At 49.1% G+C, this 23499-nt stretch overlaps 1 protein-coding gene across 1 annotated transcript; it reads right to left on the bottom strand.

The window, feature by feature from the left end:
* Positions 1–1709: 1709 nt before the first annotated feature.
* LOC114097028 (acyl-coenzyme A synthetase ACSM2B, mitochondrial-like) lies at positions 1710–19674 on the bottom strand. Its single transcript, XM_027940770.2, has 13 exons — positions 19498–19674; positions 16131–16341; positions 15737–15944; positions 14377–14520; positions 12852–13008; positions 10232–10311; positions 9892–10015; positions 8658–8738; positions 7431–7532; positions 5998–6125; positions 5779–5878; positions 5201–5320; positions 1710–1814 (listed from the first exon to the last, which is right to left on the bottom strand). The coding sequence occupies exons 1-13, from the start codon at positions 19672–19674 to the stop codon at positions 1710–1712; spliced, it is 1737 nt and encodes a 578-aa protein (XP_027796571.2).
* Between the last annotated feature and the right edge of the window lie 3825 nt (positions 19675–23499).

Genomic DNA, 23499 nt, shown 5'->3' with positions numbered 1-23499 from the left:
AGCATTGAGTCTGAGGGTGGGACGCTCAAGTGTGGGTGCTCACTGTCCACCAAGGGTCCACTAAAGGTCCCATGAGGGGTGGTGGACCCTTTAAGACGAACAGCCTAATGGAGGTACTGAGGTTGTTGGGATGTGCTCTTGAAGGATATTGTGGTTCCAAGGCTCCTTTCTCACATGCTTTTTGCTTCCTGGATCATGAAGTGAGCAGTTTATTCTCTGCCACGCACTCTTACCGTGGTGTGCTGCTTGGCCCCAGCCCCCAAACACGGCCAACTGATGGGGGACTGGAATCTCCAAAACTATCAGCCAAAATAAACATTTTTGTCTTTATAAGTTGATTTTTCTCAGGTATCTTGTTATAGTAATGGAAAGCTAATACAGAAACTGGTACTGAAAAATGGGGTTGTTGTAACTATATACCTAATGATGTGGAGGGGCCTTTGGAGTTGGTTCAAAAGAGTTCATAAAGGTTTGGAGGAACAGGCCAAAGAAAGTTTAGAATTCTGTAAGTGGAGCTTAATGGGTGATTGTGGAAGGGGCTCAGGTGGCAAGGGTGCTGACAGAAATGGGCACAGTAAAGGCTCTGCTGATGAAGTCTCAGATGGAAATGAGGACACTGGAGGCCAGGCCCCTTACACTGTGACAAAGAACCAGAATTCACGTGGTTTATCCCTGGGACTTTGTAGGAGGCTGAGCTTCAAGGTGATGGACTCCATCGATGGGTAGGCAGGGCCATTGAAAAGCACAGGTATTACACAGGACAGGCTGGGTTAGAATCTGGCCCTGTCATTCACGGCCCGGGGAGTTTCTCTAAACCTCTCCAAGTCCCATTCCCCACACTGTACAACGGGAACGACAATCGCTTGGTGTCTAACACGCAGCAAGTGCTGGGTAAGTGCTGAATACCACTGTCGTTGCTGTCATTGCTAAGAGTTCCCAAGAGAAGTCAGAGCCCACTTCCCCTTACCCCAGCCTGCCAGGAAGGCTCACCCTCCGTCTCCAGATTGTCCCCTCCTGGACCCAAGGGGCCCAGCCACTGAGCCTGGGGGGGTCTGTTCTTCAACAGCGCCACCTGCTGTCTACCTCCAAGGGTTCCCTACCCCACGAGGGGCTGGAGACATCCCTCTCATTCTTTGTCTTCCCCCCAAACCATCCTCAGGGTCTTGATTTAAAAATGATTTTATTATTTGATTCTAGGAAGACCAGATGATATCAAAATCATGGGGCTTGGGGACCGGCACCTTCACGGTCACCACAGCTGTGATCAGGGATGAAGCAAAGGGGTTGATGATGTGTCTCAGACTGTGCCTGGCTCATGGAAAGTGCCAGTATTTATTTTTATGGGCTTATTTTCCAATTGCTTTCCCTTGCTGGTGAATCTTTCCACGACATTTTAATTTCCTTTTCCTGTTACCCTCTTATTTCCCCTCTCATCCCTTTTCTCTTTCTTCTTTCAGCATCTAACAAGGCAATACTAATAATCAAGGAAAAAAAAAAAAACGAAAATCCTCACAGGGAGACTGAAGCCCCCGAGGGAAGGGAAAGGGGAGGGGACTTTCAAAACGATCAGCCAAAATAAACATTTTATCTTTATAAGTTGATTTTTCTCAGGTATTTTGTTATCGTAATGGAAAGCTACACAGAAACTGGTACTGAAAAAATGGGGTTGTTGTAACACCCCAGTGAGTGACCCCGGGGGGGGGGGGGTCTCACTGGGCCCGGGCTTGCTCAGATGTCGTCCACTCTCTGGCTCGAAGCTTTGCTCGTTCGATTTTCCCTGAGATGGTCTTGGGTAGGTCCAGGACAAACTCCAGCTGTGGGGAAAAAAGAGACCCGGGTGGGTCAGGACACAGAGGGGCTGGATTTTTCAGAGGAGTTTCTGTGACGGGGAATCCTGAGGCTGGAGGCTCCGGGAGGCGTGAGGACAGAACCTGGGAAATTTCCAGAAAAATCTCTGTGTGCCACAGGAAGTTTCAGAAAGTGCCTCGGGGCAAGGAGAGGGTGGCTAGAACAGGGCAGAAAAGCCTAGAACTCTGGTCTCCAACCAACTGTCACTCAGAGGAGAAGCAAGAGAAGGAACTGGGTTTGGCACAGAGGCCAGCGCTCAGAAATGTCAGCTGTTATCGATCTGGACGAGGAAGAGCAGATGGCTCAAGTCAGAACACCTGTTGTTGTTGTTTTGTTTTTAGTACCAGGGACTGAACCCAGGGGTGCTTAACCACCAAGCCACATCCCCAGCCATTTCCAAAATATTTTATTAGAAACAGGGTCTTGCTGAGTTGCTCAGGGCCTCGCTAAGTTGCTGAGGCTGGGTTTGAACTCGAAATCCTCCTGCCTCAGCCTCCTGAGCTGCTGGGATTAAAGGCGTGCGCCACCGCACTGGCCAACACCTGGTTTTTCATTCAATTTCTCAGATCATTTCCTATTGATCTGCTTTTCTCCAATTTCACTATCTTCACCTGTTAAAGGCAGCGTTGGAAGGTGAGAACCCTCCATGTCTAATAACCCTGAGTACTAAGATACAGATGAAGATAAACCATGGAGACTTCCAGTTTTAGGGCTCAGCTGACCACGGCCCTGGTCTGGGAGTCAGACGTTTCAAAGCTCAATAAAAGTAACCACCCCAGGCATCCCGACAGAGAAAGAGTATCTTGGCAGTGGAAGTGAGATTTCTTCCATAGATAACACTGACTGATGAGAAAGGAGTTTGTTCAGACCCTGGGGTCAGGGGTCAGAAACAACAGCTTGGGGGCAAAATCCAGTCCTCGTCCTGTCCCTAAATAAAACACAGCCACACCTACTCCTCCAGATACGGTAGTCCCTCCTTATCCACGATTTTGATTTCCATGGATTCGGTCACCTGTGGTCAACCGTGATCCGAAAAGATCAAGTGGAAAATTCTGGAAATCAACCATTCATACATTTAAATAGTTTTTGTATCAGTAAATTGTTATAATTGATTTATTATTGTTGTGGTTAAATTTCTTATTGTGTCCGAATTTTAAGTTTTTCTTTATCATAAGTAGGTATGTATAGGGAAAAAAAAAACCAAAAAACGTAGTCTACCTGTCCGGTTGGTGCTGTCTGGTTTCTTAGAGCCTATCCCCTGCAGACGAGGGGGCAGTACTGTCCTGTCTGTGGTCACTTTAGTATTCAGAGGCAAAGTTGAGGAGCTTCAACAAAGACAATGTGGCCTAAACTATGGACCCTTGGTCCCCCGCGGGGTAGACAGAGATGGGAAGTAAGTCAGAGTGGACATGTGGGTTGATGCGAGGTAGCACTGTCTTTGGCACGGTTGGTCAAAAGGACCTGCTGCCCTGGGAATTCTAGAGGAAAGACGGAGGGAAGGACTTCATCTAGGGGGGGACACTTAAGTAATATGCTGTAAACTATGGGATAGGGCCCTTCTACTAGATCTTCCAGAACATTCTATTACAGTTCAGAATTCATAACTACGTTTGGTGTGTTTTGGTTTCTAGTCTCCTTTAAAAGTACTGGGTGTGGTGGTGGCCTGTGCCTGGAATCCCAGTGACTTGGAGGCTGAGACAGGAGGATAGCAAGTTTGAGGCCAGCCTCAGCAACATAGCCAGGCCCTAAGCAAACTTAGCAAGACCCTGTCTCAAAAAATAAACAAAACAGAACAACAAAAGGGCTGGGGGGATGTAGCTCAGTGGTAAAATACCCCTGCCCCCTGCCCCCTGCAAACAAAAAAAAATAACTGGACTCAGGAAATGCTTCTTAGGCGCCAGTCATTCTTCCAAGTGCTTAATGTCCTATAGATGTTAACTCATCCCCGACAACCTGTGGCGGTAATCATTAGCCCCATTTTAAATGTCAGTGAACAGAGAGGTCACGGGGTAAGTAGAGGGAGTTGGAATTTGGACCCACAGGCCTGTTCCGAGAGGCTGCCTCGCTCTGAGCTGAGGCTGAGAGCCCGGAGGGGGGACTCAGATGGGCAGCGAGGTCCCCCTTCAGGAAGAAGGACTCACCACCGCTGCAGCCCCCTTGGGGGATGGTCCCAGCTAAGGACAGCTGTCCTGCCCAGGCTCAGGGGGCAGCCCGCACCCACCCCTGATCTACAGGGGTCTGTAAAGTGGTGGGGCCTGGCTCCGGATCATTCTGGAAGCTCGTCCTAACCTCAGACCCTCCGGTGGGGCTGGCTGAGGTCCTCCCGAGACTGGATCCCAGAGCAGCTTCCCCCCCAGTCCTGCTCCCTGCCTGTCCCCCTCCCTGGAGTTGACCCCCAACACCCCCTAAGAAGCCTCTTGCATGCCGGTCTCCGCCCCGGGGTCTGCTTCTCAGGAAACCCCCATGTCAAGGAGCGTGTGCTGAGGAGGTGGCCATCGGGTCACCCGCCCATCCAAGGGGCTCACCAGGGTCTCTGTCACCTTCTGCTCCAGATTCAAAACATCTTTGTTTCCTTTCCCTGGAACCAGCCCTTACCTTGTACCCAAACCTGTGAACCGGCTTCTCTTGCCATGTTGACATCGATACCCCAGTTCCCTCCCCAGAGATCAGCCGGAGACGGGTACAGGACATCTTACCCTCCAGGGGACCACATGACCCAGAGCTGGCCGGTCAGAGGATCCATCGCCTGGTTCCAAGGGTCCATTTAACCCTGGGCGCGCAGCCCCAAGTTCTCCTACAAGCGTCAGCCCTGGGCCTTTGCTGGGGCCTGTGGGGACATCCATGATCTCTTCCCCCTGGGATTTGCTAAGCTGCTAAGAATGGGTGTGTGTTTGGAGCTTCTTGGAGCCACAAACGGAGAACAAGTCAAGAAATGAGGCTAATAGAGAAGGAGGGTCGAGGTGCGCGAGAGACACTCCTGACCGCGTTGTCCAGACGCCGGGGATCAGCCAGGATGGAACACCCTCTCCTGGACCGTCCTCTCGTGTGAGCCAGGAACGAAAACTTAACTTTCTGCCACCTGCAACTGAGAGTTGTAGAGCCCCGGATGTCCCAGCAAGACCCCTGGGCAGGGACAGAGGGGGACAGGCCGGGGTTGGCTGGCACTCGTTTGCATGAGAACATTTGGCATTTTCTTCCCATTTGGAGTTGGTCAAAGACTGAGCCTGGTTTCTAGTCCTCAGTGGATGGTTGTTGGGTTGTCTTGGGTGGCTTTCCTGGTCACAACCAAGGAGGGATTTTGGACCGAGAGGCCTCGTTCTCGGCCTCCTTCCCCGGGAGTGGGAAGGCTCACCTTCCTCGGGTACTTGTACGGGGCCGTCACCGACTTCACGTGCTGCTGCAGCTCCTTGGTGAGCTGGTCCCGGTCATGGGACAGGAACTTGGGAGCCAGGACCACGAATGCCTTCACCACCTACGGCCAGGGAGACGAGAGAAGGGCGCGTAGGGGACCAGTCGTCTCCTGGGATCCTGCCAGGCCCCGCAGCCACCACCTGGGTGGCCCCTCAATGGCACCTCCCCATATTTGGTAGGGTCTTTCTTTATTCTCAGAGTCCCACCGGGAACCACCTGGCTGAAGGATCCCATCACTCGCTCCAAATCCTCCTCTGTTCTCTTGGTCAGGAATCAGGTTCTGATTCAAATGCCAAACAGCAGGAGGAAATTCCTTGTCTTCCCATAATAAGAGTCTGCATACAGGTGGAGCTGACTAGGTGCTTGACCTTGTCCTAACACTTTACAAATATCAACATACACAGTCCTCGTAGCAGCCCCTCATCTTACAGAGGAGCTAGCTGAAGAACAGAGAGGCTAAGTAGCTTGCCCAAGGTCACACAGCCAAGGTGCGGGCCTAGGCTGTGCACACTCCATCACCTCTCCTCGGTCGGGGTCTGGACTGCTGATTACAGCCGACTCAGCCACGGCAGGGTGCTCCAGCAGGGCGTTCTCCACCTCCGAGGGCCCAATCCGGTACCTGTGGAAGGACCAGTCCTTCGGTGAACACTGGACTCAGCCTCTAGGTCATCCACAAAGTACAGAACCCGCCAGGATAAAGGTCCAGAATGCCCTTCCCAGCCCAGAAGCCAAGCTCACCCGCTGGAATTAATGATATCGTCTGCCCGCCCCACGAACTGGAAATACCCATCTTCATCCTTGATTCCTCGGTCCCCCAGAAGCCAAAAGTCCCCGCGAATATTGGCTGCGGTCTTCTGGGGATTGTCCTGGTGACCACAAAGAGCAAGTCGTTGTACCTGCCAAGTCTAAGTCCCTGTCCCAGGGCTACCATGAGCAGATGTGCTGGTTGAGCAGTTGGCAACCTGAACAACTACACAGGGTGGACCTGCCTTGAACCCACCCACCCTGGATCCCTGATCCAACTGAATTTTCCTCCTTTATTGCAGTTCGTCCAGCTAGGGTCTCTCACTTATTCCCCTGGGTCTGGTCTGATGGGTAATATTGATGCACTCTTCCATCTGTACGCCAGGGGATTTGTCCCCATTGATTTCAGCCTCCCTTCCGGACAGCCTCAACTCTGCTCACTCCCTGATACTGTCCTCGAGTTTCTGGTCGATTCTGTCCTTTTCCTGGTTCCCTCCAATGTGCGGGGCCCCTCCAGGCAGCTGAGGCTCGGGCTTCCTCCCCTCCGTGCACCTTCCTGTCTTGTTCAGCTGGGGGGGGTGTGTGGGCTTCAAATTGGGTGTTCAGTTACTGGTTTAGACAGTGTCACAGAGGAGCCTTAGCCTAGCTCCCTCACTGGGGAATGTGAGGGCACTGAAAAATCAGAGAGGTCAAGAGGATTGTCTGAGGCTCAACAGCCATTCTAGGTGATAGAGCTGAGACCAGAAGCCAGATTTCTGAACTACTAGCTTAGCTTCCTTCCTCATGACACGAGGAAACCGAGTCAGGAGAGCCCAGGGCCTTGCCAAGATCACTCAGTGAATGGGGAAGCAGGGTTCTGAATTCAGCAAGCTGGATCCAGAGCGTCCGTAGGGTGACCAGGAGGATTGAATGACTGATGTAGGTGAGGTGCTTTAGGACACGCTAACCTTGTAGTACCAGCTCAATAAAAGGGGACACTTGTTAATCAACCAGCCTGGGGGCCAGGATGCATGGGTCGAGGGTCTTCCCTGCCTGCTTCCCAGTAGCCCTGGGCGTCAGGGACTCTGGTAATCTCTGGCGTCACCGTCCTCACCTGCAGGTGAGCCGCCTGGACTCAACGACCCTCTCTACCTGCACCTTCCGGGGGCCTGAGGCTCGGGATGCCCCCCGCCACGGGGAAGTCTCCAAGCTTCAGACCTCCGGAAGGTGTGGGTGTAGGGTGTAGGGCAGGCCCGTGACCCAGGTCCCAGAGGCGGGCTGAGGTTGTTCGGGGAGAAGGGGCAGCCCTTCCCCTTGGCGGAGCACCCATCCTTGGACACTGGACATCTTGCCGATGCCTCTTGAGAGGTTCATAGCTTGAGGTCCCCTTGTGTCACTTGGTGCCCCGCATTCCCACTGGAGAGAGGAGGACGGGGACCGGTCCTTACCACATAGCCAAGGAAGATGCCTATGGGCTTGGTGGGCCTCACCCTGATGGCCATGTCTCCCTCTTGACCGGGAGGCAGCACGTGGCCCTCCTCATCGATGACCTGGAGGAGGAAGCCGATTGGAAGGAGGTGACCCGTGTGGCCGCGTGAGTGGCTCAGACAGAGACCTGCTCTGGAGGAGTCTGCAGAGGCCCTGGGACATACAAATCTCCCATGGTGTGTGAGGCCACCTTGGAAATGGACAAAGAGAGTCTCAAACTCCCCCCGCTGCCTTGTTAGTAGTTGACTCTCAGAGCGCTAGGCCTCGAGGTTTTCTGTGTAACACAGACGGACAGCCCATGTCAGGGTCTTTATCCAAATGAAACCGGTCACTAAGAAAGCAGCTCAGTCAGCGGTTCTCATGGGGAGTGGGGCGATGGGTAATGACACATGATTCTGAACAGAGTATTAATAGTTGCACTTTAGAGGCACACGGCGGTGCACATGGTCACGGGTCCACAAACACAGATTCTAGCTCTTGCAGTTCAGCCCCAAGAAATAAAGAAGGGAAAGGGGCAAAACTTTAGCTACCACCCCACTCAGTAAGGTCTCGATTTTACTAGTCAAAATCTGGGTATCACCCTTTGGGCTGACCGATGACATATCTATTACCTAGTTATTAAAATTCATGATGTACATTGGCATCCATTCACCTAGAGAGATGGTTACACCCAGTCGGGCACAGTGGCTCACGCCTGTAACTCAGCAGCTCGGGAGGCTGAGGCAGGAGGATCGCAAGTTCAAAACCAGCCTCAGCAACTTTAGTGAGGCCCTAAGCAACTTAGCAAGACCCTGTCTCTAAATAAGATATTTTAAAAAAGGGGCTGGGGACAGGGCTTAGTGGTTAAACGCCTGGGTTCCATCCCTGGCACCAAAAGCGAAACAAAAAAACCCAAAACCAAACCAATAAAAATTACCCTTATTTATATTTTTAGAACACATGTACTTATCTAGCCACTTTGATAGCTGCATCAAGCTGTTCTCTCTGAATGGTAGGAATATAAATCTACCTTCCCTTCTTCTCCCTTCCTGTCTTCCTCCCTCCCTCCTCCCCTCTTCGCCTCCGGCTCCATATTATTTTAATATCTTTTATTCTCGATTATTTTTGACTCAATGAAAAATCTAATAAATAGAGGACTTAACAGGTTCATGCTTTCTGTGTCTCCCTCCTCAGGGGCCCCAGCAGACCTGCACGTCGTAATGGGGTAAGGCCGTCCCCAGGCGACCCGGCTTGATTTTCATGGTCTTGGAAACTCTGCAGGTGACTCCCTGTGAAGGGCACAGACTCAGGAGCAGCCCCCAGGAGCCCAGAAAAAGAAAGAGGCCGGAGAGAGAGAGAGAGAGAGCGATTCCACCACCTGTTCCTGGCGCCCGCCCTTCCCTTCCCCCAACACTCTCTCCCCTTTCTTGGAACCTCAATCCTGCTCAGAAAGCAGCCTCCCCGGTGATGACCTCCCAGGCAAGAGAAACTGACAACCACATCATAAAAATATCCGACGGGCCAGGCACGGGGGCGCAAGCCTGTCATCCCAGCGGCTCGGGAGGCTGAGGCAGGAGGATCGCGAGTTCAAAGCCAGCCTCAGCGACTTAGCCAGGCCCTCGGCAACTTATGAAGTTACCAACCTGCGGTCTGAGCAGGCCTAAAAGATGCTTGTTGGATGACTTCCTATGATAGGACCGGTTCTGCTTGAATCCTGAGAGGGGGCCCTTACAATGGAGGTGCCCATGTGCCCAAAGCTTTCCCTATAGGGCCCTCCCAGGGTGGCTGGAAGCTCTGACCAGGCTGTTCCTCACAAGAGCTTGCTAAACTCTTCCCACATCCCAGCTCTGCCACGGCCCCCTGCAGGAGGAGAAAGAATTCCAAGAAGATCTCCCAGCAGGTGAGGTTGGGCCTTGCTGGTGGCCTCTCCCCGCCCCTCACTTAGACGGAAGCAGCTGGCTACAGTGCCTGACAGGTTGAGTTGAAGGAGCCCGAGGCCCTTTCTAGAAGATGGTCGGATGCAGCCACCCAATCTTGAACTTCCCAGCCTCCAGAACCATAAGCCAGCATGAATCACTTTTTTTTATTTAATAAATTACCCAGTCTCAAGGCTTCTGTTATAGTAACAGAAAAATGGACTCGAACCCTAGCCCTTCTGTCTAGTTCATCTGCTTCATTTTCTATGTCACCTACTTCACCACACTGTTCCATAGCTCTCTCGGGCCAGCTACCGCGGCATCTATTCATTTATTCTCTCTCTCCCGCACTAGAATGCAATCTCTATGAGAGCAGGCGTTTGCCTGTTTTGTTCCCATAGCAGATGCTCAATAAATTTTTTTTTTCAGATAAGTGAATGCTAAAGGGTGGATAATACGTTTATTATCAAAGAGCCTTCAAAGCCCACCAGGTGCACCAGCCCATGATTCCCCTGAGAGCGGGTACCGTTTCTGTCTGGCCGTAGAATTCCCAGATGTCCAGCCCTGTCTGGGCCCTCCAGTTCTCCAGAGTGTCCGGAAGCAGGGTCTCCCCTCCAGTAAAGCAGTTCTGTAGGTGTGGGAACTTGTGTCTGAAGAAGAGAGAGAGGTAAAGGTCCCTCAGCCCAGTGGGAGCCAAAGTCCCCCTGGACCACCCAGAGCTGGGGTCTGGGTGCTTTGAAGCTCTGGGGCTGGTTTCATGGGACCACCCGTGTTTAGAGGGTCAGGTGGACAGACCTTTGCATGTACATGAGGGAGGCCTGGGGACGTACCTACGGCTCCTGCCAACCTCCCCAAAGTCCCATCACCTGGAAAGATCCTGTTGGAGCAACATCCGGTAAACGAGGGGGGCAGCCACCAGGTTGTTGATGGGGTAGCTGGACAGCACCTGAGGGGAGACAGACAGCTGGACACTCAGCAGGTCACATGCCAAACTTTCCAACATGTACAGAGGTCACCGCCTTGGGGCTTGGAGTCACAGTGGTCTAGCTGGAAACCTCAGATTGTTGGTCGGTTTCAGACTAAATGAGCCTCACAATTCTCCTGCATCAAGACACACAGAAACTGAAAAACTGCCATCGTAGCAAAACGGTCTGGGACCCATTTGGAACACTGGCTGCCTGTTCCCAGCCATTTAAGACTTGTCCGAACCAACACACCACTTGGTAGTGTCTAAATCCCCGGGGAACGTGGAAAGACAGCAGCTCAGTGTGTGACCTTAGTTAAGTCTCTTAACCTTCTGGAACCAGTTTTTTTTTGGGGGGGAGGGGTACCAGGGATTGAACCCAGGGGCACTCGACCCCTGAGCCACATCCCCAGCCCTATTTTGTATTTTATTTAGAGACAGGGTCTCACTGAGTTGCTTAGTGCCTCGCTTTGGCTGAGGCTGGCTTTGAACTCCCGATCCTCCTGCCTCAGCCTCCAGAGCCTCTGGGATTACATGCGTGTGCCACTGTGCCCAGATGGAACCAGCTTTTAAATAAATTATTTCCAACCTATTTTCCTGAAAATCTTTTTGGAGGATAATTGAGTTTTGTTTTTTTTTTTAAGTGCTTGGAAAAGTTAAAAGCATCTGTAGACATTTCAAAGGAAATGTTGCAAAAAAGACCTAGTATTGCCCTGTGCTATCTTGTTTGATTCTCCCACGAACCTTGGGAACTCTGTACCATCATCCCCATCTTATAGAGGAGAAAACTATGACTCAGGGTTAAGTAACTTTTCTAAGGTCACAGCCATCAAGTGGGTAGCTCAAGTATCTGCCCCATGTGCTTTTCAACTGTTATGTAATATCAGCTTCAGTCCAGGAGAAGGATTGTCCAGAACTGAAGAGCAGTTTAAGCAAAATGTCTAGGAAAAAAAAAATACTAACGCGAGAGCACCACACGGTCGGTTCACTCAGGGGCTCTCGATGAACTAGCGTAAGCTACAAAAATCACCCTACGTTCCTGCCGCGCAGGAAGCTCAACTTGCATTGACCTACTTATTTGCTGAACATCTTCTCTCCTCTCCTTTGTGAATCTGCTCAATTCCACCAACGTATGTTTTCCAAGTGGATTTTACAAAGATACATCTGTTGTCAAGTTTTGCTTTACTTTGTGTTTTTGTGTTTTTTTTTTGCAGAACTTAGCAAGAACCAGTTCAGAATAGAATAATCTGTTTTGGGAAAGTAGCGGAAAAATAATCTGTTTAAGACAGAATGATGGTGTCATTCCAAGAGAATCTCCAGAGGTAATCCAGATCACCCCTGACTTTTTTGAATTAGGTCTACTTTGGGGGTATTATCTAAGAGGAATCCTGAAGAACAAATTGAATTTTTTTCCCTATAGAACATGATTGGGAAATCATTAAGTAAAATCCACAAACTATAACTATTTGTTAACATGTAGCCATAAGCAGTAAAAGTGGCCTCATTTTGCTTGCAATGCTCTAATGAATTTGAACTGTGCTTATGCTGTGGGAGCTGGATCATTGCCTTCTTGGGCCTGCAGATCTCTGTAGCAGTTCATGGGTAACCCAGACATTCATCTGGCTGCCTCCAGAAACAAACTAAGGGACAAAGGACACCTTTCAAATGTCCATCAATAAAAGATGGAGAAGAAACTTGGGACTGATTCACAGAATGGAATACTATACAGCAGTTTAGAAGAACAAACTTCTGATACATGCAACAGTGTGCATAAATCTCACAGAGAACAGGTTGAGTGAAAAAAAAAATCAAACACAAAAGATTATGTGTTGTATGAGTCCACTTATATAAAGTACAAGAAGGGGCCAAATTACTTTGTGGTGGTAGAAGTCAAAAGAATAAGGAACATCTTGGGTGAGGATATGGTCAGGAAAGGGTGTGTGCACCTTCTGCACGGATGGAGATGTTTCGTGTCTGGATTTAATGGTGGTTACCTGGGCGTCTGAGATGAATGGAATGTTGCATATGCATATAATGGAGCCCCAACCTTTCATGTGATGGTATTTGAAGGTGGGAGGTAATTATATCAGGTAATGAGAGGGGTGCCCCAAAGATGCATTAGTGCCCTTGTAAGAAGAGGAAGAGATTCTCTCTCTCAAGAAGGCACTCACTTGCAAACCAGAAAGAGGACCCTCACCCAGAATCCAACCACACTGTTACAATGATCTCGGATTTCCAGCCTCCAGAACCGTGAGAAAAAAGTGGGGTCTTAGTCTCTCTGGGGTATTTTTATCGTAGCAGCCCAAGTTGACTAAGACAACGTCGAACGTGGGTAAATTATTTTCAAGTTGGACACTTGGGGCCACTTGGGTCAGGGACCATTTCTACGTTGCTCACCAAGCCCGCTCACGTGGGCTGGGCTCTAGCAAAAATGATATGAATGGAAATCCACTGCCCTAAATGGGCGCATACAAACCCTGGGCTCATCCTGACCAATCAATGCAAAGTGGGTCTTCTCTTACCTTCAGAATGGTCTGGGGGTCAAACTTGGGCAAAAGATGGATAAATATGCAAGCTCCCAATGTCCAAGGTTCCAGAACTGAGGTCAAAATGTTCAGGATCCAACCCGGGTCTGATACGGTCCATATGATGTCCGAAGCTCGCATGCCTGTCCAGGTGCTGGGCACAGAGAAAGCACACATCCATCCGGGAGAGAGCACGCTGGCACAGGGTGTGTGTGCACAGGTGTGTGCGTGTCTGCCCGTTTGTTTATAGGAATGTGCGTACGTGTAAGCAGGGAGAGGGCAGGGAAGTTGTTTTTCTGCACAGTCTGTCGAGAGGGATCAAGTGTTCTAAATGTGACCCCAGCAGATATGACTGAATAGACACTTGGGTCTTATGTGTTCTCCTTTTATCCTCAGAACTTAGTACAGCGTCACATGTGGTAACCACCCAGGATTAGCGTGCTAACAAGAGTCATCTAAGTAATAGTCTCACAAGGGCCTGGCCAAGTTCAAGTTTGACTGAGCAGAACGTGGGTTTTCATTTCTCCAAGCATCATGAACAGGTAACACTAGTTGCCTTTATCTCTTCAGCTCAGAGTGAGAGGTATTAACCCTGTCTTAAAGCAAGAATCATTTAGACTGGACAGGAAGACATCAGGACCACTTCCCTGAGGCTGATGGTCACCACAGTAGGTGCCCTTTCTTGCAGATTAATATTTTCAGCTCTGTAGGAAATCAGGCCTATTAGGACCAAAGTTGGAGGGGGGGTGTGAATGAATATATTACCTATATTTAAATAATGTATCCTCCATTGTGTAAAAATGGCATTTCCCTACAGCTCAGCTATTAAATAATTTGTATAATTAATTACATTTGCTGATACAATGAGCTTGTAAGTAGGACAATAAAGTTTTTACAGGTTTTTTTTTTCCCCTGAAAGTATTTTTCCACTCTAATAACATAATAAAATTCACATAACAGGCCAGATCCCAAAGATGTCAGAAGATTCCTTCTTATAATTGCATGAAGACCTTGCCATAGTGTTTCCTGATTTCACAGATCAGGCTGATGCAGGACTGGAATACATTTCTGAATTATGTGGTCTGTGATCCAAAAACTCTGAGATCTCAGCTCATTTAACTCATCCAACTCCACCTTCCATTTTAATGGATTTGCAAAGCAATTTTTCTGTTAACAAAAAAATGTCCTCTTGGAATACTGGTACCATCAAAGTCAATTGGCAGCACCCCACAAAACAAGATAGAGATTGTTCTGGGAAAAATGCATATGAACTTTACTGCTCAACGTTTTACCCTACTAGCCACATGGTTCAAAACCTGGAAGAGGTTTTGAGATTTGGAATCACCTGTAATGGAAACATCACCCTGAAGAGCGCTGGATTCCCGGTATGGGAAGCCTTGCTTCTTAAGACCCCCTCCCCAGTTGTCTTCCTCAGAAACTCCCAAGAAGGGTCAGATCTACCCTCAGGAAAGCCTGTATGTCTGGTCCCTGGGCTCTCTGGGAGGGGAGGGGCGTGGCTTACCCAGCATCCATCTGGGCCTTGATGCCCAGGCTGGAGTGGGAGTGTTCCGCCATCTTGGGAGGGCCACTGGTTCCACTAGTGAAGTAAATGGCAGCTGCTTCTTGGCTTCTGGTCTCCACACAGCGATGAGTGGTGGGTGCCTCTCTGATGGAGACACAGAATATCACCTTCTTACATCTAGCCTGGACACCAGATGTCACAGTGACTCATTTTGCCCACCAGCTCCCAGGGTAAGCCACTTGATCCACTTCAGAAGGGGGTGGCCATTGAGTAGTTAGGATCATGGGATTCTGAGTTAGTCAGATTGGAAGTGAAAACCACTCAGGTTTGGCACTTTGTTAACTGTGTCAGTTTGTACTAGTCATTTAACTTCTTCAAGTCTCACTTTCCATACCTGTGAAAGGGGATCAGTACAACTTGTCTCACAGAGTCACTGAGAAAATGACCTCTACCACAAAGGCAGTATTCACTGTGCTTAGTAGAAACTTCATAAATACTAATCTGATTGTGGTGCACAGGAGGGGGGGCAGTGGGTGTTCCCAATGCTTTCTTTTTTGGGGGGGCGGGGATACCAGGGATTGAACTCAGGGGCACTGGACCACTGAGCCCCATCCCCAGCCCTACTTCATATTTTATTTAGAGACAGGGTCTCACTGAGTTGCTCAGTGCCTTGCTTTTGCTGAGGCTGGCTTTGAACTTGTGATCTTCCTGCCTCAGCCTCCCGAGCCACTGAGATTATAAGTATGTGCCACCGCATCCGGGCCCCGATGCTTTCTTTCTTTCTTTCTTTTTTTCCCCCAATGCTTTCTTGATGTCCTCTTTTATTCACTAAAATCCCCTACACATCTCTCAGACATCTCCCCCAGCACCCTGATTTTGAAGCTGATGTCACTTTATTTCTGACAGTTACCTTAAAGACCATGACATTAGAAAGGAAAATGTCCCTCGTGGAGGGATTTCAGACATGTGACAGGGAAACACATTCATTGGTGAGTCTTGCTATGGACCTTTGGAAGGACCCCTGGAAAGCCTTGCTTAGGGATGCAGAGGTGAGAAGGTGCTGGAGACTCAGTACATCGGCCGTCTCTTAGGCTTGGCCTCGCATACTGCTGGCCTCACGCGGAGGTTACCTTATCAGTTCTTTCTTGGAAAATCCTGGAAGTTTCCTGTGTTTTCCTCAGAAGGTCCCCCACACAAAGCTCCACTTAGCCCTTGAAATGACCTTCCTGCCCGCTCTTCTCTCCCAAGTCCCCCGCTCTGCTTCCTGAGCGCCCCCACCCCAATAAAGCACCTGCCTGCGAGTGTTTGGCTCGGTTCCCACTTTTGGTGAGCAGCCAGGCCCAGACGTGCCGAGACTCACCGCATCAGGGTCCTGAAGTCCAGCCACCCGTCCCGGCTTTTCTCAGACACCAGTAGCTTGATTCTCAGGGAAGGGCAGTCGGATGCCACTGTGTCCACTTCTTGGGCCACCTCGTCCCCAGCCACGATGGCCCTGGCCTTGGACGCCTGCAGCCTGTAGAGTATGTCTTTGGACTTCATCTGGACAGTCCCAGGCATGAAGATGAGGCCTGGGGAAGCCAAATGGTTCAGACGGAGCTGGGAGGAAGGGCGGGACGGTGGCCAGCCGCTGAGGAACGGGGACCCAGGGGGAGAGCGGGAGGCACACTTCCCGGAGGGCTGCTCTGCGCAGAGGCAGCTGTGTGTCTCTGCCCCGGGAAAGAGGCGGCTGCCCGCCCGCGGGGCCCGTTACCAACCTGCTCGGAAGCAGCCCAGGGTCACCAGCCACCACTCAGGCACTCGGGGCAGCACCACGGCCACACGGTCCCCACGCTGCAAGTGGCAGGCCCCCGAGAGGACGTTGGCGGCCTGCTGGCTGACTTCACTCAGTTCTCTGAAGTTCCACTTGATCTCGTCCCCATCGCCGCTCACCCACCACAGGGCTGGGCCTGGAGGCCTCTTCCCAGCCTGAAGACAGAAGCCTGCGGCTAACTCAGGGTCGGGGACCAGCCCAGAGACAGACCCCAGGTCTTGGGCTCGCTACGTCAAGGCCTGGCAAGCTCTCGGGACCCCCACAGGCTCTTAAAAGGTCTTGAAAACCTTCAAGTGTTGCTTTTTTATTTTTTAGAGTTAGATCTGTCAATATTTACCATGCTAGAAACCCAAACTGAGAATTCAAAAAATATGTGTTTTTAAGAAGTGACAGTAATAAGCCAAGGGTGGGTTCTGGGAAATGTGTCGTTGGCAGCTTCAGGGCTGTGTACACTGTGGTACAAGCTAAGAGAGCCCGACCTCATGACGTCACTAGACCATATAATCTTATAGGATCACCACCGTGTCATTGATCCGTCAGGGGCTGAAATGTCATAGGCCGCGTGTTACAGTACAATTAACACAAGACCGCTTCAAAATGACACTATTCTGCTTCTTAATTCACTAGTCACTCCTTGTTCAAGGCTTCGCTGTCTGCTGAATGAGTTCCCTGCTGTCCACGACAGTCCAAAAACATGAAATAGAAAGTTCCAGACATAAACCATTCATGATTTCTAAATTGCAAACTCTTCTGAGCAGCATGATGATATCTCATCATGATTAGTATGATTCATTTATTTATTTTTAGGTGGTGCTGAGGATCGAACCCAGTGCCTCAGACTTGCGAGGCAAGCGCTCTACCACTGAGCTACAATCCCAGCCCCAATGATTAGAATTTTTGAAATAAAAAAGTCAGTGTATTTCCCCTCAAAAAAGAAAAAATAAATAAATAAAACACAAGAAATAGGAAAGAGAGAAAGAAGTAGCATAATTTTACATTTACTTTTCAATGTATGTTTGTTTTTTAACGGATACATAAAAACATAAAAATTGTGCCTACTTATGGGCACCCGTGATGGCTCAGTACACGCGTACACCTTTAAATCAGGGTGAGCCTATCTGTCTCCTTGAATGCCTATCATTTCTCTATGGTGAAAACATCCGAAATCCTCTCTTAATCTCGTAAAATACCCAGTTGTCTCTGGTCACCACTGGACAGTAGAAAACCAGAACTTCTTACCCCATCTAACTGCAACTTAGTTACTACCCTGATCAGCCTCTTCCTCTCCTTCTCCTCTCCCCATTTTAGCTATTTCCAGTTGTATAGTCCAGGGACATTAAGTCCTTTCACCTTGCACAACCATCACCATCTGGAGAAAACTCTCCATTATCTAAAACTGAAACTCTGGACCCTTCAGACAATTACCCCTCATCCCTACTCACTTAGACTCTGTCACCACCCATCTACTTTCTGTCTCTATGAATCTGACTCTTCCAAATCATACACTGGCTTATTTCACTCAGAATGAGGTCCTCAAGGCTCCTCTTTGTAGACGCAAGTGTCAGAACTCCCTTCTTTTTGAGGGTCGAATCATATTCCATTGTATGGAGAGTCTACACTTTTGTATCTATTCATCTGTTAATGGACATTTGAGTTGTCCTGACCTTTTGGCTATTTTGAACAAAGCGACTATGAATCTGGTTGTATGAATATCTCTTTGACATACTCCTTTGGATTCTTTTGAGTATAAACCCACTGGTACGATGGATGCACTATATGGCGTTTTATTTTGGGGGGTCAGGAGTGGGACTGCTTTATATGGTAATTCTACTTTTTTCAGATTTTGAGGAATGACCATATTATTTTCCATCGTAGCGCCACCACTTTACGTTCCCACCAGCGATGCACAGATATTCTATTTTCTCCAAGGTTTATTTTTGAAATAGTTTTTCACTCCACAGATCCCCTGAATCTTGTGTCATCTCAGGGGGTTCCCGGGTCATAACTGAAGACCAACAGGAAGCAAAAGAGGAAACACAAATATTTCAAAATCCCACGAGAGTGATATGACTTTGTGCTAAGAATGTGTTCTCTCCTGTGTTGTCAAACTGTGGTAATCAACTAATGTGACAGGAATAAAATATGATTTCAGTGAAGAAATTTTGCCATCGTCTCAACGATAGTTGAGTATTCTTTTCCGTATGTTGAGTAGTCATTTGAGTTCATTTTTCAGTGAACTGTCTGCTTATATTCTTTGTCCTCTTATTTTGAGTGAAGCCTCTTTTTTTCTTGTTTTATGGGAACTCTTTTATATTGGGGATATTAACTCTTTTTTTTTTTCTATCACTTGAATGGAACATTTTCCCCCTGGTTTGGATTAGTTCATTTTCTTATGGTGTTATTGATAGAAAGGTTCTTTTGATCTTTATGCACAGATTTTTATTAAAACATTTCTGTTATGGATTCAGAATTGTGAGTTGAGCTGGTCGGGCCTTTCCTCCGTATTCCAAGGAGATATGACTTTTAAAGGAAATCCAAAGATAGAAATTTTATTTTAAAAATTTTCATTTTAAAACGTGGACCTAACTTTTTTTTTTTTTTCCCCAGAGCACCTGAACCTAGGTTCTATCATCGGCCTGGGGGCCAGGTGTTGTGTCACAGTGTTGGAACTTCAGGGCAAAGCCACCATTGTGGCCACCTTTGAGAGAGCCCTTGTTTAAAGCCTATTCTGGCAAATCTACGCCTTTGCTTATCCTACCTTGGGTGGACTCCTCCATCCCCAGTCATGTGCACAAGGCTTCAGATGAAGGTGCATCAGCACCAACTGGGTTGGAATTCTAGAAGCTCAGGAGAACTCAGAAAATGTACACCACTCTCTCTCTCTTTGCTGTCTCAGGAGGGAGCCCTTTCGAAATCTCTGCTTGGTGGACATCCTACTTGCACGTCCCTGATGACAGATGTGTGACCCAACTTTCAAGAAGACTGGCTCAGATTTGCTCTTCTCAAACCCAAACCCATTTCTTCTGTGACCCCAGCCCACTTGCTCTTGGTTTGCTCTTGGGGTTCAGAACAGAGCCTGCTCCATCTTCCAGGGGTTACCGGATGGCACCATTCTGTGCCAGGCTCCCGGTGCCTTTCTGTCTGCCAAACCCATACCTGTCTCATTTTCCCACTATGGGCGATGAGCATCCTGTTCATAGCTTCTTACGGGGACTGATACGTAAGCATTCAGTAAATATTTATCGAGTGAATGGAAGAATTAATGAAGCCAGCCAAACCATCCCCCCCAGTGCCTCTTCTCTCCCTCTTACCTTTTCCATACCAGCCCAGTGATCGATCACGTTGCTAGCAAAGTTAAACTTCTCTGGCACATCTTGGTGGCCCCACGGTATGGACGACAGTTGCCTGACGGTAACGTGGAGAGTGTACCTGGACATCTCAGGACTCCATAGGGTATAAAGTCTCTGAAGTTTTTGCAGCCAGTGCATGTTTGGATCTGTGAAGGAAAGGAGAGGTGGGGCTGAGCCTTTCCTTAGAAGATTGCTCTATGAATCATCATCTCAACCTCACCGGGCTCTCTCCAGGAGTTGACTTGTGGTAGTCATGAGTGGGATTGGCTCTCAGAATCTGTTTCAGCATCCTTCTAATATGCCTCATTCTCTGAAGGCACCTGTTCAATATTTCTGACCCTTCTGTGACATCCAATTTCAATAATGAGTCCCTTTGTGCTTAAAATACAGGGAGTAGTAGATTGTATTATTGTTCCTGGCAATTTGATTCCTGTAGTGAGACGATATCTATATCTATATCTATGTCTGTCTGTCTCTCTCTCTCCCCCTCTCTCCTTCTCTCTCTCTCTCTCCTCATTCACTTCCATGTGATTTCCCAGTGTAATCTGAAAGAATAGCATGTATACCCCTGCCATGGACCTTGGCCTTCCCACGCGGTATGCTCTGGTCAGTGGAATGAGAGTGGGTTGGTCTTACTCTTGCATGTCTATTCTCTCTATGAGAATTGCATATCCAAGATGGGTATTTTCCCTTTATCGTGGGGCCCAGAATGTTAGGGCTAGCCACAGACAACCCTCAGACCCACAGAGGGAAAACATGAATGGTTAAAAGCTACCCGGATGATTTGGATGTTGGTTAGTGTATCCCCTGCTGACTAATACAAGGAGCATCTATTTCTTGAAACTGAAACTTGACCGATACTTGACCGATATCTTAACTACTATGGACCTGCTACCCAGGACCTAAGACAATCACTTCCCAAGGTCTAGCTGTCGTGATTATTGTTCCCATATACATTGGCCCCAGGGAAAGTAGTTTCACAACTGGTTGGCCTTTGAGTCCCAACATGTGTGCCCTGATGATGTTGCAGAATTTAAGTCTAACAACCCTTGATTCCAGAAATCCAGCCGGCAGGACAGTCAACTGGCTCAACTCCAAGACATGTTTGTTGAGGCAGCAGCTTCCAGAATACTCAAAATCTCTGGGACATGTGCAATCTCTCCTATTTTCTAAAGGAATAACAGGCTAAGGTTCCCTAATACCTGGATCCTCAGCGGGAATATATATACTGCTTCTGTACCTGCGGGTGCCTCTCTCTTTCCATGACTGGCTCTTGCACCTCCTTCGGTCCTCACCTTCTCAGACAGGCCACCTTTCCTGATGGCCACCCAGCTCTTACCTGACCACCCTCCTCCCAGCTCCACAGTCCCTCCCATTAGCTATGCTACTATCACCCCTTCCTCTTCCCAGGTTGCTTCCTCACTAAGACCTGGCAGACGCTCTTTCTCCATGAAGTGTCACTCTCCTTGTTAACAATAACTCCTAAAGGTTGGTGACACCAAGAGGCAGCACCCCATCTTCCATTCCTGACAGCAGCGCTCACCTGCTGAGTTCTTTCTGGAAGTCTCTCTGGGGATCCCTTGGTCCACTCTCTTCCTGAATGAGCAGCGTGAGTGTCCCCAAAGCCTTTAAGAAGAGCACAGTAATCATGCAGAGAGCCCCTGAACTTAATTTCTCCAGACTTGGTGGAGAGCACAGCTAATCATTAACTGTGCATGGTCCTGGAATCTTACGTGATGTAACATCATTCCTCCTAGCCAAGTTTATGGACAGACTGGCCCTAGAGCCTTCGGGTCCACTCACTCTGCACATGGTCTCATCGAAGGTCGTAACCACCTTGCCAGCGACCCTCACCTGTGCATCTCCAGAGTAGATCTGTCTCCTGCATCTTAATCTGCTTGGTTTCTCCACTTGGGTGTTTAATAGTCAGTTTATATACACTTGTACAGAGCTGAGTGCCTGATATTATCTCTTCCTGCAAATCATTCCGCCCCATCTCCTCTCCTACCCATCTCTTACCCATCTCTTACTCTAGCATTCCAAATCTTCCTACTTGAAACCTTAGAGTCTTCCCTGACTAACACCTGGGTCTGGCAAACCCATCACTTGTATCTCAGGCTATCCAGAATCTGTCTCATTCTCTGCCCTGTTCCAAAACACCACTTCCACTCCATGAGAGTATTTTGTGGCCTTCTGTCTGGACTTTCTACCTCGGCTTTTTGCCCCCTGAAATCTGTTCCCGAGCAGAGTTAGCCAGACTTAAGTCAGACTGTTACCAACTGGCCAAGGGTTCCTTTGTTCAATTCAGATACAAATCACAGAAAGGCGGAGTGAAGCTCCCTTCGTGTTAGCAGCTCTCTCGTGGCTCTCAGCTGTGAGCATTGGCAGTCCTGGCTGTTGGCGGCCCTTAACGTTACCAGCTTAGCAACCAGCTCAGCCCGCTCAATTTAGACAGAAATTACAGATAGGCAAAATAAAACCATTCAAAGGAGGCTTTACTGGAGCTTGTGCTACAGCATAAAGGGGAGCTTTATGGAGCTTTCTAGTCAGGCTGATGAGGTAAGAGCAGTGCTAGTGATGCAGAGAGACGGGCCAGGCTCAGGCACGTGCAGTTTCCTGGTTGCTAACTGCAGACGTTCTGTGCCGTCATGCCAGTCTGTGAAGGCTGCTGAGCTGCCTGTCCTGGCTGTCACAGATCTGGGAGGTGCATCTCTGGACTGGAGAGAGGATGTTTAAAGCAGCTGCAGGATGGAAGGCTACCGCAGATGTGAAGGGGACGTGCCATGCTCCTCTCTGCCTCCTCGGACCATCCTGGAGTAGTTGGGGCTGGTCCCTGACGTCACAGATGGTGCAGTCTCATCTCTGATCCCTGCCACCCCTCCCCCTATGCTTCAGGTCCCAGTGCCACCCATCTTTATCCCAAAGCAGCAGCAGCTGCCCCAGAGTGACTGGGCATGAGGAAGGGGTCTGGTAACTGTCTCTCAAACAGCCTGGTGTGCTGACCCCTGCTCCCAGCAGCTTCGCCATGGGAAAGAAACAGCAATCTGTTCTAGAAAGGAGGGATCACAAAAAGCAGAAAAACACCCCTTTGGGGTGGGAGGGTCAGGTCCTTCAATTCCATCTCAAGACCATGGACTTCTCTGAGCAAAATCCTAAGTCCTTGCTCTGATCTACAAGGTCCTCACCACCACGGTCTCTCCAAAAACTCTCCCCTTGCTTCCCCGCTCCAGTCCCGTGGACCTCCCTGCTGTTCTACCTGCATATAAGGCACTCCCGGCCTCAGGGTCTCTGCAGATGCTGTTCCCTCTTCTTGAAATCCCCTTCCACCTAAACACCCAGATGACTAGCTCCCTTACTACCACCACAGCTTTACCAAAGGATGTGTGGTCCTTCTCTGCCCACCTGCCCTAACCTCTCTGCCATATTCTGTCTCTTTGGTCATCTGTGTCTCACTACATATGCTTTATTTATTGTTTTTTCTTTCCTTTACCCAACATCAGCTCTCTGAGAGCAAGGATGTTTGGGTTTGGTGCTTCTTGATCCCTAAGCCCCAAATCAATATCTGGCACATATCAAAGGGTTGGTCAATAAATATTTATGTTGAATAAAATGTTCTTCTTCATCCTCGGGACAATGCTATCAACCAGGGATTACTTCATCTCCTCTGGATAAATAAAGAAACTGAAGCTTGAAGACCTTGACTCTAAGCTCCCTCAGCAAGTGAAAAGCAGAGAGAAAATCTAAGGGGCCACCTCCACGGGCTCCCCACTCACTTTTTCCTTGAACCTTGTGGAAATCTCACCTTTCCCTCCTTCTCAGGGAGTGTGACAAGGGACCCGTACTCATTAACCTAGGCTGAGGTCTGCTGGGCCCCAGTGCCACCTGGTAATGGTTCACCCTCCACTCCTCCCCAGAGTCACTTGGTATTTCTCCAAATGTCCCAGGTTCCCCCTCCTGCCCATC

Source organism: Marmota flaviventris, chromosome 19 (genome assembly GCF_047511675.1).
Source record: "Marmota flaviventris isolate mMarFla1 chromosome 19, mMarFla1.hap1, whole genome shotgun sequence".
NCBI lineage: Eukaryota > Metazoa > Chordata > Mammalia > Rodentia > Sciuridae > Marmota > Marmota flaviventris.
Note: the sequence above shows the minus strand (reverse complement) of the source record. Positions and strands in the feature narration are given on the sequence as shown.

What these genes read in the sequence shown, in the direction of transcription:
- LOC114097028 (XM_027940770.2), bottom strand. Translation starts at nt 19,674, where the DNA reads ATGCACTGGCTGCAAAAACTTCAGAGACTTTATACCCTATGGAGTCCT. An exon ending in ACTGGGCTGGTATGGAAAAG is followed by an intron (nt 16,342 to 19,497) that starts GTAAGAGGGAGA and finishes TTCTGTCTTCAG; the next exon opens with GCTGGGAAGAGGCCTCCAGG. An exon ending in CAGACCCCGACCGAGGAGAG is followed by an intron (nt 5,321 to 5,778) that starts GTGATGGAGTGT and finishes CCCTGGCCGTAG; the next exon opens with GTGGTGAAGGCATTCGTGGT.